Source organism: Heloderma suspectum, chromosome 4, assembly GCF_057233095.1.
Source record: "Heloderma suspectum isolate Gila_16-S chromosome 4, 16-S_ref, whole genome shotgun sequence".
Taxonomy (NCBI): Eukaryota; Metazoa; Chordata; class Lepidosauria; order Squamata; family Helodermatidae; genus Heloderma; species Heloderma suspectum.
In genome coordinates, this window is record NC_139461.1 from 195,191,632 (window position 1) to 195,215,369 (window position 23,738).

Here is a 23,738-nt window from a genome sequence, read left to right on the forward strand (position 1 = left end):
TTGGCTGTCTGACTGCTTCACATTGCTTCATGGCTGGCCCTGCCAAACCTCATTTTCAAAGTGCTAAGCCAGGCTGTACTTTCTCCCTATATCTTACCACACAAATGACAGCCTGGTAGAATAATTACTCATGACTTAAGAATGCCCTCATAAAATTGAACTTGTTACGGAATGTAAGGAATATTGTTAGCACAATGAAACTCAACAAGATGTGGCAATGTAGTGCACACCGCTATTCTGACAGCACAATCCTATACATGTCTACAATTCTCTTTGGGCTCAATGGTGATCCCTCCCATGTAAATAGGACTGCAGCCCGGGAATGGTTGAAGGTGCTTCATACATGGCATTTTTTCCTACACAAAGTCAACCTTCACATAGAGAAAACCTGTGAAAATCATGTAACTATCCATCTTGCCATAATAAATCAAGATAAAATAGATACTTCAGAGTGATTTTTCACGCATGATGGTGTGAATGAGCATATGTGGTCTTTTCCCAAAATTGAGGTTCTCTTTAGGTAGGAAATACGTCACGTGTAAAACAGCCCTTACCTGATGGTGGGTGTTATGTTCACTGTGGTAATAAGTCACCTCTTAATAAATGATCATCTGCATATCCCCATGTTTTTTTGAAGCAGGGGTGCAGTCAACCCGAAGGCCGAATTACATTTTGGAGAATACCTCAGGGGCCACATTCCAGAGGTGGACAGGACAGGGCCGAAGGAAAAATAGTTGGGACCAAAATAACACCCCCCCCCCCAGCATATTTTAGCTCAAGGCTCTTACTGCCAGTCGCTAAACATTAGGAGAGGCATGCCAACCTTTTAGAATTGGTGGGGGGGGGGGACTGAACAAAAGTCAGGAAACCACTGAACGATCAGTGGTTGGGGGAAAGGGACTTGGCTGTCTGGGGAATCCCGGAGGGATGGATTGGGACCCCAGGTGGGCCACATTTGGCCCCCCAAGCTGGAGGTTCTGAACTCCCCCATTTTAAAGAGTAGAGATATAAATAATAAATAAATAAGTGTTGCTTTAATTTTTTTTATTGAGTCTTGATAAGCGTAGTTTATGTTTTAAAAATAACAATATTGGGGTTGACCGCCAGAGGGCTCCCTCCCTTCAAAGGTGCCACCTTTCTTCACAAGCAGGCAAGTGGTGCTGTGCCATTGCAGATTTGGCTGCACATGATCCACACAGTATAATTTAAACTTTAAATTTTAAAGAGAAGACAGCCTCAAAAACAATGTTGGCAATGGAATTATGAAAGAAGACACAAGTGAGATCTCTTCCATTATACGTTGGGCCTATGCTATTAACCCAGTTCTCATTTTACGTAGGACTTTTTTATATTGTCCTCATGGAGTGGAACCAGCTAAAACAGCATTAAGATCCTTTCCCTGCCTGTAAAGAAGTGACCTGGGGATGATGATGATTGATGATAAATCAAAGGAATGTGAAACCTTTGGAGAGCGCTAGACCCTTGCCTGATCCCTGCCTCTGTAACCTGAAGAGGTCCATTCATCCTGTAACCTCGGGGCTGCTGTACTTAATGGAAAACTGAAACTGAAGTGTGAGGCTGCAGAACTGGATATTGTTAGTTTTTGTTTTACAAAAAACTCTCATGCTGTCCTTGCATGACTCTCCCTGACCCTCGACCCCCACAATCCCCTGATCAGCAGCACAGGCAGCCAAGTCTCAACAGACCCCTACTGCAGCTGTGGAACTATAATTCATTACATTTTTATCTTGTCCTTCCTCCAAGAGGCTCAGGACGGCCTTAATCGGTCCCCACCCCACATTATACCTTCAGTGAGGTAGGAGAGGCTGAGTAGGAATGAGCGAACGAGCGAGGTTCAAGAGTGCTACAATTCCCCAAACACTGTCTCACCACTCATCTCATGCCTGATTCCTGTTCAGGTCTGCGGCTGCTGCTGCTGCTCACTTTGGGCAAATGGGGAAATTGCGCAAATCGAAAAGCGCGTGAACATAAAATTTGTGCAAATATCCTACTTTGAGCAACTTTTCCTCATAGACTGAAGCAGAGCTGATTCAGCCTACAGGGAAATTTGTGCAAAACTGAACTGGGAAATTTGTGCAAATTGAACGTGAGCACACATCCAGCAATTTCTGAACATTTTCAGCAGACACATGCTTGCGCTTGCATTTGGGGCTTCGAACAGGGCGCACTCGCACATTTTGCTAGCAAGAGCAGAATTCTCATACATCCCTAAGGTTGAGAGACAGAGACTGGGCCACAGCCACCAATGAGCTTCTTGGCCAAGCAGGGATTGAGCATGGGTCTCCTTAGTTCCAGCCTGACACTATATCCCAGTCGTCCCCAACCTGGTGCCTTCTAGATTTGTTTGACTCCAACTCCCATCATCCCCATCCAGCATCGCTATTGGCTGTGCTGGCTAGGGTGATGGGAATTGGAGTCCAACACAACTGTAGGGCACCTGGTTGGGGAAGGCTGCTGTATCTACCACACCACATGGGCAACTGCTGGCACTTCAAAATCTGCTGGCCAAAAAGGGGGAAGCTCACAGGCTTGGCCTCTGGTTCCCTAGTTTGCAGGGAGATTCCGAGCCTCAGCTGCTAGCCCTGGAGGAGGGAAAGGTATAGCAAAATCCAGTTAGGCCAGTCAATGTGAAAAGTTAGCCAAGCACTGACTGTTTTGGAACACAGTACCAGGTTCTGAAGAAGAGAACACCGGTTCTTCTCTGGGTTCTCATAAAAAGCCAGAGAAGGGGTGTGTGTGTGTTTGTGTGTGCGCGCGCGCTAATTAGCACTTTCCCCTCCTGGGAAAGTTCAGCTATAAACTCTGCAACTTCCCCCATATTCTCTTGCTGTAAACAGAATCATTGGATGGCTGTTTTCCAGTGGACGTTAGATCAGACCTAACATATCCTTGTCATTCTCTACTTTAAGTCTGAAAATGCCACGGTGCTTGGCTTTTGTTCCAGACTCCTTATTGCACGCTTAACTGAAGCAGCACAACTCTGACTCCTTGGGGGTGGGGGAATTTGCTTAATTCCTTCATCCTGGGATTTCTCTAGCTTTCCAACAAGATCAAAGACTGCAGCCTTGCCTCCCATATCAGCCAACGTGCCACCCACCCAGCCACCCAATGAGTTATCAGGAACAGATCACTGTGACTGTTCTTACTCACACATCATCCACAAAGCAGGGATAGGGCATTTGTTGCAGGTAGATCCCTGGAGGCACTTCAACGCTAGTCTGGGTCTTGATAATCCCGTGCTCAATCATATCTTGCAGATAGGCAAACCCTCCCCAGATGTACCGCAAGTCATCCACTGGGTCAGCTCTTGGACCAGGATCCCAGTACCTGTGAAGACAAAGAAAGCACAAACTCACCTAGGAAGGTGAAGCCGGAGAGGCTCTGATTAGCATCAGAATTACAGTTGCCAGCACTTGTGGCCCAAACAACATGCTGCATTAATCAAGGCTGTGTTGAGTATGGGAGGGCCAGTAGCTCAGTGGGCAGAGGCCCTGCTTTGCATGCGGAAGGTCCCAGGTTCGATCCCTAGTATCTCCAGGTAGGGCTAAGAAAGAATCCTGGCTGAAATCCTGAAAAGCCACGGCCAGTGAGTGTAGGCAATGGTGAGCTTGATGGACCAATGGCTTGACTCAGTATAAGGCTACTAATGTAACTGTACTACAACAGCGGTTCTTGTCCAGGTAGTCCTTCCACCTTTTACATAGCCAGTGTAGTGTGGTGAGAGCCAGTGTAGTGTAGTGGCGAGAGTGACGGACTGGGAGCCGGGAGATCCGGGTTCTAGTCCCCACTCGGCCATGGAAGCTCACTGGGTGACTTTGGGCCAGTCACAGACTCTCAGCCCACCCCACCTCACGGGGCTGTTGTTGTTGTGAGGATACAACGGTGAGGAGGAGGAGAATGTAAGCCGCCTTGGGCTCCTTGCGAGAGGGAGAAAGGCGGGGTATAAATGCAATAGACAAATAATACATACATACATACATACTGAATAGCGTATGCCTGAGGGCCAAGCTGCATATTATATCAATCCTGTGGTTTGCCCTTGTGTGCAATTTTTTTCTTTCACGTAAAGCTAGAACGCGTCCGCCTGCCCCCCATCTGGATGAGGTGCGTGCATGTGGGGGGCAGGGTAAGGGGGGCTTTAACCCTTTGCCCCCCACTACAGCATCGGCCTGGATCAGGCTCCTTGTGGCTGCTATCTGCATGCGGGGGAATAACTCTCCTTCACAGATGATAACCTTTTGTCGTGCAGACAGCAGGCACAGAGGCCTGATCTGGGGTGGGATTGCAGCAGGGGGCAAAGGGTTAAAGCAGGAGTAGGCAACCTTTTGGGGCCAATGGGCACACTGGCAATTTGAGAAACTGTCCTGGGCACTACCATAAAATGGCTGCCGGGGGGGTGTGGCTAGTCGCAAAGGACAAGTAACCTGTCCAAAAGGCAAGTAAAAGGCAGAGGTGGGGGCTTATTCCCAACACGCTAAACAAACCCTTTGAAGCCAGTTTTCAGCACCAGCAGAAACCTATTTCACAGAAGGCGAACTCCTTTTCTCCCCCCACCCCAGTCCCTGCTATGCCAGCCAACTCGTCATCCCCCCACCAGCCCATCTCTTTTTCTGTCTCACTCTGGATCACCACCCATACAACTGCCCCCTTTAAAAAGTTGTTGGCTTTTTAAAAATGGAAAGTAGAGGTAGAGCACCTTGACAGGCACGAAGACTGGGGCTTGGGGTGCTCTTGGGCCCGCGGGCATCACGCTGCTTATCACCAGGTAAAAAACTCCCTACGGCCCATGTCAGGGTTTGATCCAGCCTCCCACTCTAGCTATATACAAAAGAAAAGACTTGCACTCGGGTGCAAACTACAGCATTACTGTAATGTGGAGTTTGCTCCTCAGACATACACTATTCAGTGTTTAAAACTTGGGAACACTACCTTGATGAGAACCACTGCTGTAGTACAGTTCACATAGCTTTGATTCCATCAGTCTTTCAAGCCTTCCCTTTTGCTTCCAATCCACACAATGTGGTCTGATTCTGAATGCGCATTCTGCTATGTATCATCATATAGATTCACTATCGTGTCAGCTTACAATTACCTGTCTGAAAGCACCCACTGATTTTGGGACAGCAGCTCACCGTTAGACAGCGTGAGTGGACCACCCTCAGGGAGAAAGTTTGGGGGCAGTAGAGGAGAGAGAAATTGGGGAAGCATAGCTCCAGGACTGTTTTCAGTACAGGTGCAGTGACATCATCTGCCAGAGTGCCAATGGGATTTACTTGCTCTGTCAAGTGAATGAGCTGGTAATGAGGCTTTCAAATTTTACTGTTGTTTTTGACAGATTAGCAGAGAAGAAGTTAGAGAACGACAAAAATAATCAAGAGAAGAGGCTAGATATGACCTTTTTCCCCCCTTCCTTCAGTGGAGTTCCTACTTCACATAAATAGTTTAAACTTTAACACTCCTTTGCAAGAGTGTTTCCATTTCTAATTAAAAGCTGAAAGTTACACTTCAGCTGCCTGAAGATCTTTTGTTAAAGCTCGATGTGTTTGTCAAGATGAACCTACGAAGTCAGACATAAGCACCACTGAGTTCAATGGAAATTACTCCTAAGTAACTATGCATAGGATTGCAGTCATGCTGATCCTAATAAATTGGGTGTTGTGCTATTTACTGCTGTTCTTGGGGGGGGGGGGTTACACTCACTGTCATGATAAGCTCATGCACTTCAAAAATTTACCACCACACCATTATTGGATACCAATAAGAGGCAACAAATTGTCAATTATTTAGCTTATTATTGTATTTTCACCACTGAGGACACCTTTTGAATATTCTGCCTTAGTCTCCAAACCATCATGGCTATTCTGATTAGTATTTTGGCTGCAATCACTCTCGGCCCAGTGGCATCCCACAGTCAAAATTTGGTCCATGCACACTGTGAGAATGAGAGACTTGCTGTCACCTGTCTTTGATTTTGTTTGTTTTCTCCACTGCATCAATATCCATACGAATCTTGTATTTCACATGAGGCGGCAGCTCGTTGGCTGTTGGGTCCAGATCAGAAAAGACAACACCAGCCCAGAACTTGCTTTCCTCCAGAAGATTGAGAGCACGATGAGTCATCTGAATTTCGTCAGCTTGGCCTTCAAATTTATCAAGAGTCAAACACTGCGGAGAATAACAAAAGTGTAAGGAATACTGAAATAAGATAGCAGGGAATATACATGGGAAATCTACACAAGCAGTCACCTTGGTATGATTTGGGCACTCTTGAGGAAAACAGGATCCCTGCCATTTTATTGCTCCTTACTCTAAAGCAGGGGTGGGGAAAATTTTGCCAGTCAAGGTCTGTATTACCTCAGTTGAAACCTTATGGGGTCTGCATTTCAGCACTGGGCAGGGCCAGAGCCTAAAGCAGGTTAGAACCAGAGCAGAGGTGGGAAGAGTTTGCAAAGTGGCTTGAGATCCACATGAACCCAGGCCAAAGTCTGCATGCCATCACTGGGCTGCAGGATTCTCACCCCTGTTCTAAAACTAAATCAATACCACACATTGAAACCACTTTGAAATTGGATTAACTGTCATTGTTTCTCCCACACAACCCTATTCAGATGTTAATTATCAGAACAAAAATCTCAACCCTGTTATGTTTTCCTCTCTAGGGGAGAGAGGACAAAAAGGCGAGAAGGAAGTAATCCCCCTGAACCCTCAGTCATGTGAAAAGAATGGTGGGGTGGGGGTGAACACTTTTAGTTGCCAAGGGAAATCCTGTTTTTAATGTGTTTCAGCCTGGATCAGATGTTACTTTCTTCCCATGGTGAGGGTGCGCTGGAGAGGCACAATGAAGGTATTCCTCTGGCAAGTAACATCTCAGCAACCTGTGGTTCCTTGGCTGAGAAACATACAAGACTTGAAACCAGGTTAAATTTGTAACGTAGACATGCCTTAAATCAGTATTGGGGAACGTGTGGCCCTCCATATGTTGTTAGAGTGCGACTCCTATCAGCTCTGGTCAGCATTGCTGATGGTGAGGGATGCTGGGAATTGCAATCCAGAAACATCTAGAAAGCCACATGTTCCCTATCTCTGCCTTGAACAAAACATCTCCTAATCCAATTCTCATACTAAATTAGATTAATAAAATTGTGATTAAAAATGTGAGACCAAAGGCCACCGCAAACATACATCACACCTCAGATTTATCATAACCACCACCTTGTAATGCGGAGACTGAATGGAGTAATTTCAAAGAACAGATGGGAGACCGGTCATTAAGGAGCAGCAAGATAACAAGCAAAGAACACCAAAGCCTAAACCTTCCTCTCAATAAATAGAGGAAAAAGATAATGCGAACCCACCACCTGGAAAATAAGACTGGGAGAGCAAACAAAATTACCAATCTGAGACTAGGGGAAAGTGCCGCAACCCAAGCAGCTGAGAGAACACTGCACACTGGGGAGACACCCAAGATACGGTTCTCTACAGAAAGGGGTCTGCAATTCTGGTCAACTCCATCTTAAATCACCCCGTACTTGAAAAGTGTAGGCGTTAAAAGAGATTTCAGTCACAGATGAAAATGTGGAAGGGTCCCTAGCATACACACCCAGGCCAGATCTACACCCCATGTTGTATTGATACAATCCCACCATGGTGATGCTATATCCCTCTTGTGCGTTTACACCACAGTGACATCTGTTGTGGTATTTCGGATAATACGGAATAAAAAGCAGGAAGCAATGCTAGAAAAGCAGCATACGGAAAGTGTAATGTGCCCCAGAAGTTATCAGTGCACTTCAGAACCGATAAAAAGCACTAGTGCAGATCTAGCCCCAGTAAGAAAGAGAAGTATGACTGAAATCCAAAATCCACAGTTGGGCAATTCCTTTACTAGGACTAACCAAAATACTACAAAAGATTGTGCAAGCTTTCAAGTCCTCCAGAACTCTTCATCAGTCTAGGTCCTAGAGTGTAGATGGTTAAAAAAAAAACCCAAACAAAAACCAAATAAACAGGGGATGGGAGAAGAACAAAAAAGTCCCCAAATTAGGCCAGGCATTCTGGCCATGAAGTCTGCCGTTTAGACACAGTCTCAGAATGGAGGTTACAGACTAAGTGAATTAGTCACTGGTGGCTGTTGCAGGTATCAAATTACACCCAGCATTCTGGGACAAAGAAAGCATGGTTGAACGCCATTTCTGAAAATGTAAAGGATGTCTGTAACTCAGATCTGCCTCTTCCTCTGAACAAAACATGCAGGTTCATTGATAGGTAGTTTGGTATGATTGAGGCTCCACTGGAAAATGTGCCTTTGTTGTTGTTCAGTCGTTCAGTCGTGTCCGACTCTTCGTGACCCCATGGACCATAGCACGCCAGGCCTTCCTGTCCTGCGCTCTCTCCCGGAGTGTGCTCAAGTTCATATTCATTGCATCCGTGATGCTATCTAGCCATCTCATCCTCTGCCGTCCCCTTCTCCTTTTGCCTTCCATCTTTCCCAGCATCAGGGTCTTTTCCAGGGAGTTTTCTCTTCGCATTAGGTGGCCAAAATATTTCAGCTTCAGCTTCAGTATCTGTCCTTCCAATGAGCACTCAGGGTTGATTTCCTTTAGGATGGACTGATTTGACCTCCTTGCAGTTCAGGGGACTCGTAAGAGTCTTCTCCAGCACCACAGTTCGAAAGCATCAATTCTTCGGCGCTCAGCCTTCCTTATAGTCCAGCTCTCACAGCCATACATTACTACTGGGAAAACCATAGCTTTGATTAGACGGACCTTTGTCGGCAAGGTGATGTCTCTGCTTCTTACTATGCTGTCTAGGTTGGTCATAGCTTTCCTCCCAAGGAGCAAGCGTCTTTTAATTTCATGGCTACTGTCACCGTCTGCGGTGATCTTGGAGCCCAAGAAAGTAAAATCTGTCACTGCTTCCATTTCTTCCCCTTCTATATGCCAGGAAGTGATGGGGCCAGATGCCATGATCTTAGTTTTTTTAATGTTGAGTTTCAAACCAGCTTTTGCACTCTCCTCTTTCACGAAATGTGCCTTTAACTTGAAATATATAGAAATTATGGAATCAAAACTGAATTGCTGTGAAGAAGCAGAGGCCTAAAGGAGGGAAAAGAAACTCTGCTACATAGCACTTTTCCTAAATGCTCAAAGCAGTCAGCCATTTTAACAACTCTGTAAGGGAGCTCTAGCCCCATCTTAGATTCTACAGATGTGGCAGGGTCTAAAGTTGAGAGTAAATGACTTCTCCAAGGCCACTCAGAGTGTTTCTAACTAGGGACTTCCAGCTTACAGCACATGGTCTTAACCTGTATATTACAATACTTTTCTACAATATACACTAAGCTATAATTCAGCCTTCATCTGCTGATATCATTTAACTAAGCTCCAGTGTATTATTCAGTGTATTCATGGATCACTGCCTTGTTGTGGCGAAGGGGCTTGCGTAACTCAGTGAAGCCATAAGCCATGCCGTGCAGGGCCACCCAAGACGGACAGGTCATGGTGGAGAGTTCTGACAAAATGTGGTCCACTGGAGAAGGAAATGGCAACCCACTGCAGTATTCTTGCCAAGAAAACCCCATGGAACGTATCACAAGGCTAAAAGATATGACGCCGGAAGATGAGCCCCTCAGGTCAGAAGGTGTCCAATATACTCCTGGGGAAGAGCAGAGGGAATTTCCAAGTAGCGCCAGAAAGAGTGAAGCGGCTGGGCCAAAGCCGAATGGACACCCAGCTGTGGATGTGACTGGTGGTGAAAAGAAAGAATGATGCTGTAAAGAACAATATGGTTTAGGAACCTGGAATGCAAGATCAACGAATCAAGGTAAGCTGGAGGTGGTCAAACATGAGATGACAAGATTGAACATCGACATCTTGGGAATCAGCAAACTAAAATGGGCAAGCATGGGCGAATTTAATTCAGGTGACCATTATATCTACTACTGTGGGCAAAAATCCCTTAGAAGAAATGTAGCACTCATAGTCAATAAAAGGGTGGGAAAAGCAGTACTGGGGTACAATCTCAAAAACGATAGAATGGTCTCAGTACGAATCCAAGGCAAACCATTCAACATCACAGTAATTCAAGGCTATGCCCCAACCACTGAGGCCGAAGAAGCTGAGGTTGATCGGTTCTATCAACCTACAACACCTTCTAGAACTAACACCAAAAAAGATGTCCTCTTCATCATAGGGGATAGGAATGCTAAAGTACGAAGTCAAGAAATCACCGGGATAACAGGCAAGCATGGCCTTGGTGTACAAAATGAAGCAGGACTAGATGGTCAATATCAAAATCAGATTGATTATGTCCTTTGCAGCCAAAGATGGAGAAGCTCCATACAGTCAGTAAAAAAAAAAGACCTGGAGCTGACTGTGGCTCAGATCATGAGCTGCTTCTTGCAAAATTTCGGCTTAAATTGAAGACCGTAGGGAAAACCACTAAACCATACAAGTATGACCTAAATCATCTCCCTTATGAATATACAGTGGAGGTGAGGAATAGATTTCAGGGATTAGACCTGATAGACAGAGTGCCTGAGGAACTATGGACAGAGGTCCGTAACATTGTTCAGGAGGCAGCAACTCAATCCATCCCAAAGAAAAAGAAATGCAAGAAAGCAAAGTGGCTGTCTGATGAGGCTTGACAAGTAGCTGAGGAAAGAAGGGAAGTGAAAAGCAAGGGAGAAAGGGGAAGATATATCCAACTGAATGCATATTTCCAGAGAATAGTGAGAGACAAGAAGGCCTTCTTAAATGAGCAATGCAAAGAAATCGAGGAAAACAATAGAATGGGAAAGACCAGAGATCTCTTCAAGAAAATCGGAGATCTCAAGGGAACGTTTTCTGCAAAGACGGGCATGATAAAGGACAAAGAAGGCAGGGACCTAACAGAAGCAGATGAGATTAAGAAGAGGTAGCAAGAATACACAGAAGAACTATACAGGAAAGATCTTAATGTCCCTGATAGCCATAATAGTGCAGTCACTGAACTTGAGCTGGACATCCTAGAGAGTGAAGTCAAGTGGGCCTTAGGAAGCATTACTAATAACAAAGCTAGCGGAGATGACAGTATTCCAGCTGAGCTATTTAAAATCCTAAAAGATTATGCTGTTAAAGTGCTGCACTCAATATGCCAGCAAATCTGGAACACTCGACAGTGGCCACAAGACTGGAAAAGGTCAGTTTACATTCCAATTCCAAAGAAGAGCAATGCCAAAGAGTGTTCAAACTACCGTACAATTGCGCTCATTTCACATGCCAGCAAGGTTATGCTCAAAAGCCTATAAGCTAGGCTTCAGCAGCATGTGAACCGAGAACTACCAGAAGTACAAGCGGGGTTTTGAAGAGGCAGAGGAACTAGAGATCAAATCGCCATAATTTGCTGGATCATGGAGAAAGCAAGAGAATTCCAGAAAAACGTCTATTTCTGCTTCATTGACTACGCTAAACCCTTTGATTGTGTGGATCACAACAAACTGTGGCAAATTCTTCAAGAGATGGGAGTACCAGACCACCTTACCTGTCTCCTGAGAAACCTGTACGAGGGTCAAGAAGCAACAGTAAGAACCAGACATGGAACAACCGATTGGTTCCAAATTGGGAAAGGAGTACGACAAGGCTGTATATTGTCGCCCTGCTTATTTAATTTATATGCGCCGGGTTGGATGAATCACAGGTCAGAATTAAGATTGCCAGGAGAATTATCAACAACCACAGATATGCAGACGATACCACCCTAATGGCAGAAAGCAAAGAGGATCTAAAGAGCCTCTTGTTGAGGGTGAAAGTGGAGAGTGCAGAAGCTGGTTTGAAACTCAACATTAAAAAAACGAAGATCATGGCATCTGGCCCCATCACTTCCTGGCATATAGAGGGGGAAGAAATGGCAGCAGTGACAGATTTTATTTTCTTGGGCTCCAAGATCACCGCATACGGTGACTGTAGCCATGAAATTAAAAGACGCTTGCTCCTTGGGAGGAAAGCTATGGCAAAGCTAGACAGCATAGTAAGAAGCAGAGACATCACCTTGCCGACAAAGATTCGTATAATCAAAGCTATGGTTTTCCCAGTAGCCACGTATGGCTGTGAGAGCTGGACTATAAGGAAGGCTGAGTGCCGAAGAATGGATGCTTTCGAACTGTGGTGCTGGAGAAGACTCTTACGAGTCCCCTGAACTGCAAGGAGGTCAAATCAGTCCATCCTAAAGGAAATCAGCCCTGACTGCTCATTGGAAGGACAGATACTGAAGCTGAAGCTCAAATATTTTGGCCACCTAATGCAAAGAGAAAACTCCCTGGAAAAGACCCTGATGCTGGGAAAGATTGAAGGCAAAAGGAGAAGGGGATGGCAGAGGATGAGATGGCTAGATAGCATCACCGATGCAATGAATATGAATTTGAGCACACTCTGGGAGAGAGCGGAGGACAGGAAGGTGTGGCGTGCTATGGTCCATGGGGTCATGAAGAGTCGGACACGACCTAACGACTGAACAACAACAACAAAGTGTATTATTACAGAGAAAGCAATGGGGAAATGCTACAAATACCATAGATTTATATGGATAGCGTAGCCACATTGATCCATGCACTGGTAACCTCACGATTAGACTACTGAAATGCGCTGTATGTGGGGCTGCCCTTGCGTCTGGTTTGGAAGCTGCAGGTAGTACAGAATGCAGCTGCTAGGGTGCTCAGTAGAACACCCAGCTATACACACATTAACCCTGTATTAAAAGAACCACACTGACTGACTAATACCTACCGAGCCATGGTCAGGGTTTTGTTGCAGATATTCAAAGTTCTGAACAACTCGGGACCAGGATACCTAGCTGACCATATTACCCTATATAACCAAATCGACCTTTGCGATCCTCCAAGAAGGCCTTATTGGTCATCCCATGACCAGCAGCGTGTTGTCATGTAACGGCTTATAAGTGGGCCTTCTCGGTAGTGGCACCCACCCACTGGAACGCTCTCCTGCATGTGCTCTGAGAGGCAAAAACTGTGGCAAACTTTAGACACCTGTTGAAGACGAACCTGTTTACTCAGGCTTTTCCTGACTTATAATCACACTTGCTCTGCTTTACTATTTTTGTAACATTTTTAATGTATTATTGTCGTTTTTATATTGTATTTAATGTATTTTTTTCCTGTATACTGCTTAAAAATCTTTTGAGATCAAGTGGTGTATAAGTGGTTTAAATAAACAATAAGAATAAATAAATGACGTGGCTAGGAACCTGAAAAAACATAATCACACATTTGTATCTTTCTCCTGCTTCCTAACTCCAAAATTAGGGAGTTGTTATCAGTTTCTCATCTTGGCAAGTGAGTAGACGGTATTCAGTTCCTAAATTGACTGGGAAGAAATGTATTTAATTACCTCACTTCATAGAATGCCACAAAGCTACCTTGTTTGATCTTATCTTCCCAATGATCTCTTGCAGGCCAACAAACAACAATTACTGTACATCAAAGTGCTCACAGACAACTTGTTATTTAACCAGCAGACCTCTGAAATGTAAAGTTGCCTTTTGTTTAGCCTTGTCATCTAAAGAAATGGTTTGCCATTTTGTTAAAAGAAAAACACACACACCTGCCTTTGCATAAAAGTAGGGTTCCTATACAAACCTGAATTAATGATATTCCAAAAGATGCCTTGACCCTTAGAAGGATATGTCAAGGCTGTATGTTGTTTTTTTTTTTTTTTAATGGATGCAATAACACAGATTTGTATTTAAACTAAAAGTATTATCACTGTGCACATATGTAAGATGGTACATGATGCAGTTTGACCACTGAAATGAAGGGTCAATCTACATATAATGGTCAGTCACATGAATGTTTTTACCACGAGATTTTTTTTTTTTTTAACAGTCTGGAGGGAACTTGGAGAGGAGGGGTTGCTTATCTCTTTCCCCAAGGGCTGTTTTTTAAATCAAAATTTCTTCCTCCAAGCTGTTTTGTTTTTTTGTTCTGCAGGGAAAAGATGCTATCCTGACCATTACAGAGTAGCCCATGCATAAATATTAGTAATAGTAACAGTAGTAGTCAGAATGCAAGAAACAATTTCCACAGGGTAGCCATGTTAGTCTTACTGCAGCAAAAACAACAGAGGAGTCCTATGGTACCCTAAAGATGAACACATTTATTCTGGCATTCGCTTTCATGGACTATGGCTCACTTCATCAGATGCATGGAATATTAAGTGGATGACCGTCTGTCCGTCCATCCATCTGTCCGTCCGTCTGTCATTTCATTTCATTTCTATACCGCCCAATAGCCAAAGCTCTCTGGGAGGTTCACTTAATAGTGTGTTTATCAATATCGGTACTTTCTACATTTAATTTCCTACTGACTTCACTGTTTACAATTGTTTCTCACATACACACACACACACACTATGTACTGTATATAATCCTGAAACTCTCCATAATACTCCATGCATCTGATGAAGTGGGCTATAAAACATATTATTATGTCAGAATAAATTTGTTTGCCTTTAAGGTACCACAGGACTCTTTGTTGTTCAGGATCCAAAGAGTTACTTTAGGCACACAATTCGGGCCTGGCCATGCCCACTGTGCTTTTTGACTTTTTTCTCGTTTAACAAAAGACTCGTGGCATGTCATAAACGGATTTTGAACATCTTTTCAGTTTCAAAAACAGCTTTCCGTATAGCACAGGAGGCTGCTGTTCAAGAGGCCCAAGCCCAAAGCACCGTGGGCCATGCAGAACTAGTGGGCTGGCTTTTTAGACCAAGGTAGTAAACAACAACAATATGAAGTAACTGTAGGAAACTTATTTTAGAGAAGTATCCTTCGTAGCAAACAAAACACTGCAATACTACTCCAGGCTTTATTTATACTTCAAGAAGGTGCTTATGAAAGAACCCCTCTCTGTATCCTCTTCAGTTTTAACTGGAATTTATCTAAAAGGCAACAAAAATAATACTTAGCATTTATATAATGCATAGCATTTTTGATCTAGTAATGAGGTGCAATCCATGCATCAAGTGAGAAAATCAGGGGGCTCTGAATCCTGCTAGGAGACTGCTACATACTCAGATTATATAATGACCAAACAGAGATCGGTTTAAGTCGCTTTAAACATTTCAAGATCCACCTTCCCTCACTTGCACGATACACGTGCGTGCGTGCGTGCGTGCGTGCGCCTGCGTGTGTGTGAGAGAGATTTTGATTTTCTTTATACGTTTTAAGGCAGCGGATCACTTTTTGCACAGTGCCCTGAGCTATTAAGTTCAATAATACAGAAATCCAATAAAACAGATTTTAAAAGCCACAAGTGTCAGGACCAATAAATAGACCTGTTGGTTTTTGTTTTACAAATGATGGTTTACACTGGATTGCCTTTCTCCATTATTCATGTGAGGTCTGCCCCACCCATAGCCATCAGTCAGGAAGATATGAGGCCTTCATTAATGCCTGCCAAGGCCACTCCTTAAAAGCCCCAAGGGAAGTAATCACCCCATTGTTCTACTCAGCTCTTATCCTGTCCCAGCCAAAAGTTCACCTTTGTACCATGCTTTTTGCTCAGTTAATGAGACCCCCCAAGCTTCAAGCGATGTCTAATTGTAAACATTTATCTGGAAGGCTACTGTGACCACCCTCATCACACCGTTATATCTCATAAAGGAATGAGAAGTGAAAAGTTATGCCCTTCTAAAAAGCCACAAGGGAACACTATTAGGCTAGCGCTAGCAGATTATTCCCAGAATTACACTTTAACAAATTCTTCTCTGGGTATGTCTGCTCAAACTATGGAAGCATCATATCTGGTGCCCCCATGCCCATGCGTTGTGTTTTCTTTTTTCTTTTTCGAACTAAACCAGCCACCAAAGCAGTACAATTGATACAGGGAGGGGGAAGCTTAATCCTTTCTTCTTCATTGGTTTTTCACCTCCAAATACTTCCCTGAGATGCTTTTCAGTAGTGGTTGCACACCTTTGGAACTCCCTTCCCCAGGACATACATGTTTGCTGGGGATGATGGGAGTTGTAGTTCAATGCATCTGGAGGGCACCAGATTGGGGAAGGCTGACCATGAAGACAACTGTGATTGGAAATGCTTCCATCCTCATATTTACCTGGTTCGCATGTAATGGCAATTCATGGATTGTTTAACCCATAAATTGTTTGGGACACGCAGAAGCAAGTAAGTGTGCTGCCTCCTGCCCGCTTGCCACTTCTGCTTTGCATCCAGTTTCTCAAAGAACCCAGGAAGACCCCATTCCTGGGTTGTTTGATGCAAGGTCCAAACTTGGAGCTCTGGGTTGCTGAGGGAGTTTTAACCGAAAAACAAACTATGAGTTCAAATTCTGGGTTGTTTGTCCCTCAACAAGCCAGAGTTTTGGGTTCAGATGCGATGTTCCTGGGTTATGATGAGTATGCAGGAGGCAACGCATGCGCACACTCGCTCCTCCGCGGTCCCGACAACCCATGGTTTGAACAACCCATGGGTTATTGTTACATGCAAACTGGGCCACTGAAAAAAACCACAGATGCCCATCTTACCTCCAGATACTGGTGAACCATATGCAGAACCTGGTTGGTGACTCTGAAGATATTTCTCCAATCAAAGTTCACCATGCCCTCCTTTCTTCTCTCAGGTGGCCCATTGTAGAGAAAATTGATCACCTCTTCTGCTGTTAAACCTTCAGAATACAGCTGCTCATTTAAGAAACCTTTCACTGTAGGGTTTTGCAAAGTGTCCTATGGGGGAAAATATCAGGTTTAAGTTCACATATTATATTGGTACATGCACATTTAGTATTATATCAGTCCAAATGGGAAATTACAACCCTGATGATTCTTAGGGAGTGCCTAAACGTTACCTGTCAAATACGTATTCCCAAATCTGCATTTACCAAGATAAGGTGAATTCAGAGGAAGAGGGCATTTACAGAGAGGTTCTTCCCTTGCTCCCTCCCATGCCCACTGATTGTTTCCTTCAAATGCTACTCCCCAAGGTTGTTTTCTCACTTGCCACATTTCCTTCCACCTTCAAGGCCCCACTAGGGGGAAATTATTTAAAACAGGAGGGGGCACACCTGGCAAGGGAAGCCTTAACCCCCCGGCCCACTCCACCCCCTGCTTACTGAGCCTGCTCTACAAGTGCTCTGCCCCATAACATCTAGTGCCACCCTTAGTGCTTAAGATGGATGACAACAGTAAAGCATTTCAGTGGTCACCCTGCTCGGTTAAGGATGACTAGGTACGGGCGAAATTTAAAACCAGACCCGTTAAGAGGATAAACACCTTTGCACACCAAGGTAAGTTATACAGTCTTCAAAAACAAATGCTTGAAAGTTAATAATCCCTCTCTTTAGAGTTTAAACTGGATGTCTGGACAGGGATAGGCAGATGACTAGAACCCTGAAGTCCGTTACCAGAGCAAGATGCAAAACAGTGGCTCAGGTGGGTGGACACCCACTAAGAATTAAGGAACAGGGGTGCCTCTGAGCATGTGCTCAGCCAAGGAATTTGTGATCAGTACCAGAACCAAGGCTACGAGTCCTTCAACCCACAAATCCACTCCTGGTTTCTCACCCAAGCATTCTTTTTTGGCAACTGAATTTCTGGAGGGGTTAAGCTTTTCAGCTCTTGCTATTGTTAGACAACAGGGAGTCAGAAACCCTTGCTGATCTACTGCAAATCTCCCAGAGATCTACCAGCAGATCTCAATCTAGCGTCTGCCCAGGTCTTTCAATGACCTGATAGCGAGGGACTTGACATGCACATCTTGACTGGAATTTGCTGCTGAAAAAGTCTAGATCTTCATCCCTTTGGCAGAACCATCCCATTCATTCCCACACAGGGAGAGACCTTTACTCTGATTCTCTTCTCCCATTTTGTAAATGCATGTATTTCCATGCATGAACTTTGGACTTTCTCCATTACCAGGCAGCAATTCACAAACTGTTTTTAAACTCTGTATTTCATAATCTGCCCCCCTCCCCAAAAGTGGCTTGTCCATTTGCCAGCTTGCTTAAATGAGCAATACTGGGAGAAAGCCCAGAAAGTTTATGCTAGCTGGGGCTGGGGTGGTAGCTATTATCTTTATATAGATAGCTCAATCTGTGGAGGAGGGTCTGGTCTGAAGAAGAAGATGACACTGAGCTACTCTGCAAGTGAGGAGGATAATCTTCCGTAATCCTTGACTAGGTCTGACACCTTTATCTAGCCAGCTACTCAGAGGCTAAGCCTGTCTTGCCACATGGCTGTGGCATGGCCCTTCCTCCAGAACAGTCATAACAAGCGATACTCAACATGTTCATGGAAGAGAGATCTGTCAAAGCCCTGATAGCTAAACCTTTGCCAGTTCAGAGTACCATCTGAGCACCAGAGGCTGGGGACAAATAATGTCCTCCTTTCAAGCTACCAGGGGCATTTCATAGAAGCGCAGAATCTGAGGGATGGAAGGGATGTTGGAGATCATCTAGTCCAACCCACTGCTCGACACAGAATCTGCAATGCAGGATGCAGCTACAGCAGCCCTCCCCTTCAGCTCAGGGCATGGTCTGAAGGCACAGGAGGCAGCCACCTTGCTGAAGCTAAGCAGGTCTGGCTGGGTCTGGTCAGTGCTTGGAAGGGAGACCATCTGGGAACCACATGTAGCCACTTTGAGTTCCATCATGAGTTCCATCATAAGTTCCATGATGGAAGAAAGGTGGGATATAAATGTAATAATAAATTTTAAAAAACTGGTCCCCTCCAAATGTTTTGAACTTCAGCTCCTATCATCCCCAGCCAGCATAGTCAATAGTCAGGAATGCTGGGACTTGTAGTCCAAGATATCTGGAAGGCACCAGATTGGGGAAGGCTGACCTGCAGCATCCCTGACAAGTGGCTGTCCAGCCTCTGCTTAAATACCTCCAGAAAAGGAGAACACTCCACTCTCAAAAGAGGACCCACCTCCTGAGGCACTCTGTTCCCTTATCAAACAGCTCTTGTGTGTATGTGGTTACTCCTAACATTTAGCCAAAACCTTCTTCCCTGCAATTTCCACCCTTTGGTTCTAGTCCTTCCCTCTGGAGCAACAGAGAACAAGTCTGCTCCATCTTCTGCATGACAACCTGAGTAGATCCTGCTTGAAACAGAGAACTTCTGAGGGCTTCTCCACACCAGGCTTTTTACCCCACAACTTACCAGGGCTTCTGCTTCTGGATTGTTTGTGGGATTAAGATCAGCTCCTTACACAGGCTGACCTGGGCTTTTTTTCTGGGGACTTCCTTTGTCTGGAAATTCTACACATTTCATTATACTGCCACTAGATGGCGCTGTGGTATAGAGGAACTGCACAATTTCACATGGCCATTAAAGCAGATTAACATTTATTACTGCATTATTTCTGATCTTTTAAAAACCAGGATAAAGGTCAGAAAGCATGGGAGATGCCCTGGAGATTGAAGCAGACCTGCAAACTTCCATGAGTTACCAATCACGAGCGTGCAATAAAAGCCTTGTGTAGAAATTTCCTTGTGTAGAAATACCCGAGGTGGGCTTTACTCAGTTCTGGTGAGGCAACTGTTATGCTCTTAAGATTTATTTATTCTCATTCAGAGATTGCATTTGACCATCGACTTCCCACATGAAATTAGCACGAAATTAGAAGTAAGACATCGGTACATACCCGGATCATGTTCATTTGCACACTGTCTTGAAAGAAGTTCCACACCTGAGGTCCCACTTCTTTCCAGGCTTTAGCCAGGAGTTGGAGGCGCTCAAGTTCCTCAAATGTGAAATTTGCCTGAGGCATTAAGATGATGTTGCAGAAGGGAGAGGAAAAGAGAGTGAGCATGCCTTATAAGTGTTAACCACTTTCTTAAATACCACAGATTAAAAAAAAATCAAAATTGGAGATACTCTGGAATTTGAGGATGACTCTATGGCTTTTGGCTGGCAGGTCAGTGAAATTTTTTTAGATGGGTTTGCCAGGCTGCCAGCCATATGCACTAGGTAAAATTCAGCACAAGATGTGAAAACCTGGCTTTCCTCAGGCCCTTCCTATTAAAAAGGGTTGAGGCAAAAATAAGACGGTTCTACAGCAGGGGGTGAACCTGTGGCCCTCTAGATTAGGGGTGGGGAACCTCAGGCTCAGGAGCCAGATCTGGCCTGCCTGGGGGCCCAATTCAGTCATTTGGCATTCCCCAGATGGCCCCACCAGTTTCTCCCAACCACCAATCATTGGATGTTTTTCCGGCTTTTGTGTCTAGAGTCTAGATGCTATTGGACTAGAACTACCATCATCCCTGACTATTGGCCATGCTGGCTGGGCTGATGGGTATTGGAGTCTAACAACATCTGGAGCGTCACAAGTTCCCCACCTCTGCTCTACACAGTTACCATGTTTTGGAGAGCAGACACTGCCCCAACACAGAAACAGATAAAGGAGATCCAGCAACATCACATAGATAAAGCCTGCCAATGATAGCTTCTGAATCTGAAGCATAATAAGGGTTTTTAATATTTAACAATTTGTTGTTCAGTCGTGCAGTCGTGTCCGACTCTTCGTGACCCCACGGACCACAGCACGCCAGGCCTTCCTGTCCTGCGCTCTCTCCCGGAGCGTGCTCAAGTCCATATTCGTTGCATCGGTGATGCTATCTAGCCATCTCATCCTCCGCCATCCCCTTCTCCTTTTGCCTTCCGTCTTTCCCAGCATCAGGGTGCATATGGTTCAGGGTGCACAAAAACATATAAAGCATTCTTGCACTCAGGTGCAAGAAGTATCATGATGTGGAATCAGTTTCCCTGAGTCTGCCAGAGTACATGACTGGAAAAGGAAGTGGACAAATGGGGTCCAGTAAACACCATGTTGGATTTGAGATGTGGAAGAGCTTGGCTTAAATCCCCATCTCACTACAGATTCAAATAGGTAATGCCATTGAAACACTTTGCTAGAAAAGACTGCAGAAACTATTATTATTATTATTAATATTAATTACTACTACAGTAGAACCCTTGCTTTTTGCCATGAGTTCCATTTGTTCTCACAATGGCCCTGTGAGGTACGTTAATCTGAGAGTGACTGGTCCAGAGTCATCCAGTGAGTTTCATAGATGAGGAGGGATTTGAACCCAGGTTTGACCCACTCTAATAATATGGTGGCTCTAATAACTAAAGGGCGTAACTAGCCTTTGGTTCAGTTCAGTCCAATGGCATAAGCATAAGACCTAAAAGTACTTCACACTAGAAGGTATGTGCCCTAAATTACTGAACAACTGCTGAACACTAAAAGCTTCACCTCCTGAGGCTAAAATCCCACATCTTTACTGGTGCTTCTGCTTCCAGATTATTTGCAGGATTGAGATTGGCTCCTTTACATAGGCAGACATGTGCTTTGAATCGGTGAATTCCTTTCTCAGCAAGTTCTATGTGTTTCATTTTACAGACACTAAACGGCATTGTGGTTGTAGCGGAACTGCACAATTACACACAGCCAATATATTGGATTAATGTTCCTTATCGGGTTATCTCTGATCCTTTTAAATGTGGGATAAAGGTCAGAAAGTGCGGGAGATGCCCTGGAGGTTGACGATGTCATCTAAAGGACCCACAAATTTCCACGAGTGACCAATCACAAGTGTGCCATAAAAACCTCATGTAGAAATGCTCTAAATCTGTATTCCTGTAGTTCAGATTGCAAATGCATCTCAACAATGAATTCGTGTGCAATTAAAAAACCTGAATAGTGCTGTCAAAACCTCACAGATCATCAATGCTTTGAGATTTGATTATTTTAATTGCAAAGCACCTCCAAGGTCTCTGTTGGGCCAAAAAAGGGTGGGATATTGATGTAATGAAAGAAATTAGAAAGTGGTTTTGTGTATATTTATTTACTCCTGTTCCATTTCATTCTAATTTTGCTTTCTGTATTGGCATCAGAAAAGGAAGCAAGCACAGTTAAGATGTAGCATGAAATAATTCCTTTTAAAAATCTCTGAATTACAGGTACTTTCAGTGAACTAGAAAGAGGCTTTCCTTCCCACTCCTGAGCACACTAGGCAAATTAACATTCGGTGCCTATTTTTTTCATGGCAACAGCCAAAGCTAAGGAATTTTAAGAAGAGCCTTTGGTAGGTTGAAATCCCTTGGTTCTTGCTTGTGGAAGGGACCTCTTTTGTAAAGAAAAAATTAAAAACATTGGGGTGGAGCCAGATTTAGGCGCATGCAACTGGGCTGGCGGAATTGGACTCCCCCACACCCTCTTCCCCACAGTAGCTTCTCCAGCCCCCTAAAATAACTAACCAGGAGGTCAGGGGACCCTGCTGAATGGAGTGAGCTGTGATGGGGGAGTGGGGGTAGAATCCCGGAAAATCACGCAGAAGCATCTTCTATGAGCACAGCCCTTCCGTCCATGGAAGGCAGATCCTGGAAACAACCCATTGCCAACACACGCACACGCACACACACACACACACACACACACACACACAGAATATCTTACATTCTTTATTATCTTCCGCACAGCAGGTAAATCAGGAGCAAAGAGGATTTTCCCCATCAGTAATGGTTTCACAGACCTCCAGGCTATTTTGGTTAAAGGGTTCGATTCCATTGTCTGGATCAATGTGTTACAAAAGGGTGCTGTTGGAGGAGGGGAAGGAGAAAGGGGAGAATATGTTATATAACAGTGGCCCAGTTTCATTGTTCATAACATCCTGCAGAGTCTAGACTATCTGCTGGAAATAGTTTTTCCATATTACTCATAGGAAATTGCAGCTACACCAGTTTCTAAGAACTGAACAAGCCAAGCAAAAAGGGCCGTGCTGCATCTGTGGGCATATTAACATATTCAGCACACCCATAGCTACAAGAGCAGCTCAACATCATTTGACTGAAATCCAGAGGAGAGAAACGACATGGTTGATTATTCAGTACATTTTACAGCAGCAGAACAGCAGTAGCCACAGGTTCACAGGCCTAAAACAATGGTCAAGAAGAAAGGTTTCTACGGGATGCTTATAAAAGGGCTAAATATATTTCCTCATTTCATCCCAAGTTGTTTTTTTCTTCTTCTACAGAACTGCAGAGGCAGCACCAGAAAAGTGTGTGTGTGTGTGTGTGTGCATGCGCGGGGGCGAGCAGGGAGAGAAAGGGTGAAATATATTCTCTCACACATATCAAACTTTCCCAAGCAGAAACATCTGTATATTTCACAGTAATTACATCAAAGTTGGTATGTTTAGGACTGCGGCCTCAATTAAATTTCTGATTTAAGATTCTATTTAGTTAAGTTGGTTGCAGTCTCTGGTTGCTACAAAAACCCCAAATCTTTTGGGGAATGGAGAACAAGCATGCAAAGCCTTTATGATCTGTCTTGTAGAAGTAAGTCATATGCAAGTGGAAAGATTTGCCTTTAACAGCAGCAGAGGGCAAATTCAACAGGAGAAGCTTTTCCCAGCATGGAGATGCAGTGATGGAAAACATCACCTGCTGAATTTCTGCCTTTTATGCACCTGTTAAAGGTTAAAGAGCCCGTATAAAAAGAAGACAGTAACCCCAGAGCCAGAATTACACTCCCATTGCAAAACAGCCCTCGTCTCAGATAATGCAGGGTTTTATATCTTCCTAACTCCTACTTTCAATACTAGGTGATTTATTTAGGTGTCTTTCTAAATACCCAGTTTTTCAGAAATGGTCCACCCAAGCCATTTTGGGCCTTGGGGCAGAAAATCCAAATGACAGCCTATATGA

At 44.3% G+C, this 23,738-nt stretch overlaps 1 protein-coding gene across 1 annotated transcript in view; it reads right to left on the bottom strand.

The window, feature by feature from the left end:
• ABCA4 (ATP binding cassette subfamily A member 4) overlaps window positions 1-23,738 on the bottom strand; it is a 149,410-nt gene that overhangs the window by 86,361 nt on the left and 39,311 nt on the right. Inside the window, 5 exon segments of the mRNA XM_084851629.1 lie at window positions 3,172-3,348; window positions 5,981-6,186; window positions 16,554-16,751; window positions 19,672-19,788; window positions 22,489-22,628. Of these exon segments, the coding sequence (XP_084707755.1) occupies window positions 3,172-3,348; window positions 5,981-6,186; window positions 16,554-16,751; window positions 19,672-19,788; window positions 22,489-22,628 (838 nt within the window).